This window comes from Apodemus sylvaticus, chromosome 15 (genome assembly GCF_947179515.1).
Source record: "Apodemus sylvaticus chromosome 15, mApoSyl1.1, whole genome shotgun sequence".
Classification (NCBI taxonomy): Eukaryota; Metazoa; Chordata; class Mammalia; order Rodentia; family Muridae; genus Apodemus; species Apodemus sylvaticus.
The window spans coordinates 76,911,400-76,914,760 of record NC_067486.1 but is presented as its reverse complement, the minus strand read 5'-3'; the positions used below and the strand labels follow the sequence as shown (position 1 = coordinate 76,914,760).

General features: G+C 44.5%; 1 protein-coding gene across 1 annotated transcript; it reads right to left on the bottom strand.

The window, feature by feature from the left end:
- Positions 1-1,211: 1,211 nt before the first annotated feature.
- Sst (somatostatin) lies at positions 1,212-2,452 on the bottom strand. The gene is made up of 2 exons (XM_052158787.1): positions 2,247-2,452; positions 1,212-1,558 (listed from the first exon to the last, which is right to left on the bottom strand). The coding sequence occupies exons 1-2, from the start codon at positions 2,382-2,384 to the stop codon at positions 1,346-1,348; spliced, it is 351 nt and encodes a 116-aa protein (XP_052014747.1). The 5' UTR covers positions 2,385-2,452; the 3' UTR covers positions 1,212-1,345.
- Between the last annotated feature and the right edge of the window lie 909 nt (positions 2,453-3,361).

Sequence of the window (3,361 nt, the reverse complement as noted above, 5' to 3'; positions counted from 1 at the left end):
CCCTCCGCATGTGCTTGTTTCCATAGAGATTAATACAACGGACCGTGGAGACTAACTGGGTACTCTTCCCTCTTTTTCATCAGCTCCTCAGGAAGTAGCATCCACAAAACCACATTCTTATTTAAAACATGCTTTACTGAACAGAACTATTTCCTACAAAATGTGGAGTTCCTCTTTAGTCTTTATTTGTTCCTTTAGTAAATGTTTACTATTTTGCTTATGCTCGTTCTTTATTTAGTTTGCTATACGACAGCTAAGAGTTAAAGCACTTCTTTAACTAAAGATGTTCCCCGGAGACGTCTGTTCCAGTGCTCTAGGAGTTAATTTATCAATATTTTAATCTTCATCTTGACCAGAACCATTTAATATGTTGTTTAATGGTAATTATAGATGTAATTTATTCATAATCTATTATTGAAATTTTGTTTTTTATCTGACTCCTATGTTGCTAAAGTAAAAAAGGCTTGAGATATCTCCTCCAGTGACTCTGTGGTAAGGGTGTCAAGCATCGATTCCTCCAGGGCAATGCAGTATCTGATGGGGACTCCACGCGTTTCTTGTGACCCAGTATTCCTTTGCTTTAAATTAATAGCAAAAGGGATAACCTCCCCTATGAAAACAAGAAGTATGCTTTTAAAATGGAGGCAGTGTTTTAGTCTTTTCTAGACATGGAGAAAATTGTCAAGCAAGATATAAAACCAATGGTGTTTCTAGAGATAAATGTTCATGAACAAAAAAGAAATTTTAAAAGCTGGAAGTTTGTTTTACCCACTTAAACCAAGTTCTTTCCCCCCACTTTTTAATTATTTTCTTTCCAATATAAATATGTTTTGTGTTTTGTGAATCTGCACAGTTCATAGCTGAACACTTGAGCCTGCCTGCCTGTGAGTTCTAAGACACATTTTGGTAATCCAACAGCTGTCTCCAAACGTCTTTAACATGCAAACGATGATCATGGCAGCTGTTCCCAAGAGCCACCATTTGGATACCCTCTTCGATTTATAGGCATCTGAAGTTATTTAAGCTTTAAAGGACAATCATTTAAAGTCTAACTTTTATTACCACAGGGAATTTTCAATACATGTTTGTGTGCATTAGCATGTAGACCTAACTATGTTTACAGAAGTCACAACTCATACTCATCATGTATTTCTGAACAAAACAATTTACTCAATAAGAAGTCAAACACTTGTTCTTCATAATTTCACCATAATTTTATTTTGTATTTACAGTCTTCAATTTCTAATGCAGGGTCTAGTTGAGCATTGGGGACTGGGAGTTAAGGAAGAGATACGGGGTTTGGAGGAGAGGGATCAGGGGTCTGGCTGAGACAGCTATATTAAAACTAACAGGATGTGAATGTCTTCCAGAAGAAGTTCTTGCAGCCAGCTTTGCGTTCCCGGGGTGCCATGGCTGGGTTCGAGTTGGCAGACCTCTGCAGCTCCAGCCTCATCTCGTCCTGCTCAGCTGCCTGGGGCAAATCCTCGGGCTCCAGGGCATCGTTCTCCGTCTGGTTGGGCTCGGACAGCAGCTCTGCCAAGAAGTACTTGGCCAGTTCCTGGATAGGGCAGAGAGAGAGAGGAGCAAAAGGGGGAATGGGAGAAAGGGGGAAATGTGGTTTGAAATAAATTTTAAGCGCTCAAAACCCAGTTTTTACAATAATATGCTGATTACTGTATTTACTAGATTATGCAGGGGGAAAAAGCTTCCCCAAACCCAAATCTTTCAGAAAGTGCTATGCCTTAAAATACAGAGAAACCACGGATGATAAGAAGTCGTTTTATAAATACATAGAATGCCAATAGTTTGCACACCTCCATTTTCCTTTGATGAGATACGAAGTGGACCTGAGTTCGTGCCGGAATTTTTTTTGTAAGGTAAAGGCAAAACTCCCCATGGACTGAAAAGCCTCTTACCAGCCTCGTTTTGTGAAATAACATTGCGTTTCAGCACCTGGGTCAGCAACCCTCGTGCCAGCACCAGGGATAGAGCCCAGTCTCACAGGCTTTCTGAATTTTCTTGAAAGCCAGGGAGAAACTTACCTGCAAGGTGACCACCTGGGCTGATCAGTTCTGAAAGAGTCAGAGGGGACCCTAACTTCAAAACTGGGAACTAACTTTCCCTGGGAGCTCAGGGGCTGAGCGTCTCTGAGAAGCGCCTGCTAAACACCTGTCGCAGGGGCTGCAGCAGGGCTAAGGGGACGGCTGGGGAATTCGTAAGGGGGACAGTCCCAGCCATTTTCTTACCTGTTTCCCGGTGGCAGCCGCCAGAGACTTCTGCAGAAACTGACGGAGTCTGGGGTCCGAGGGCGCGCCGGTGACGCCGCCCAAAGCCAGGACGATGCAGAGCGCGGCCAGCGCGCACTGGAGTCGGCAGGACAGCATCTCTCCTGCCTCCGCGGTGGGTCAGTCTAGACGCAGGTCCGCAGGCAGCAGCGACGGCTCCTGTAGCGTCTCCTTCAGCCGCTATCGAGCTCGCCACGGTCTCCCCTTTTTAAACTCTCTCTCTGACGTCAGCCGAGGAGGCGCCCCCAGATCTCACCAGTGCTTTTACGCACCATTAGCCTCGCAAAATCAATCACAGAAGTGAGGGGAGGCGACACGATCTAAAGTGGTTTATTTTAAAAAGATAAAAAAATAAAAAAGAGAAAGAAAAAGCCTGCACCCACGCAGGCACATGAAATTCTCCACCTCACACAGACCAAACAATCTTACCTTCACTCAGCGCTGACATGCATCTCCCATATTTCAGCCATATAGAAGCACACTTAATTAGACAGAGATCACTCAGTCCTTGGCCAGCAATACATCATCACACTCAGTTGGGTACCGGTCTAGGTACTCAGATTACTGGACTTGCATTCACCCTTAACTGTATTGTACGACAAGTGAGAGACTTAGAGCTATCCATCTAGGAACTGATCTGAGAATTAATTTGCAATTAAGAGGACAGAACTCACTTTGTCCCATCTGCCCATCTTTCTATTTTGACAAAAGGAAGGTGCTGGAGAGACAGACAGACAGACACACACACACACACAGGAGGGAGGGGGAAGGAGAAAGCCTGTATTTGGCACCTGGAAACAGCCCTGGAAGCAGTCTCAGAAATCATCTAACAAGCCTCAGAACTTGAATCAAGAAAGATTAAGGGACTCCGCAGACAGCTGCTCCGCACAGTTGGAGTAGAGGAGACATCTAGACTCTAAGGCCAGGGTTCTTGTGCACTGCTATGAATGTTCGGACAGATTCCTGGGCAATGGGAGCAATTCTAGGTTAGGAATCTCCAGCATGGGCATATTTTAAGTCAGGGAGCCCTGGCAGTGTGTAGCCATTGTATAGCTATGTGAGTTGCAAACCAACAC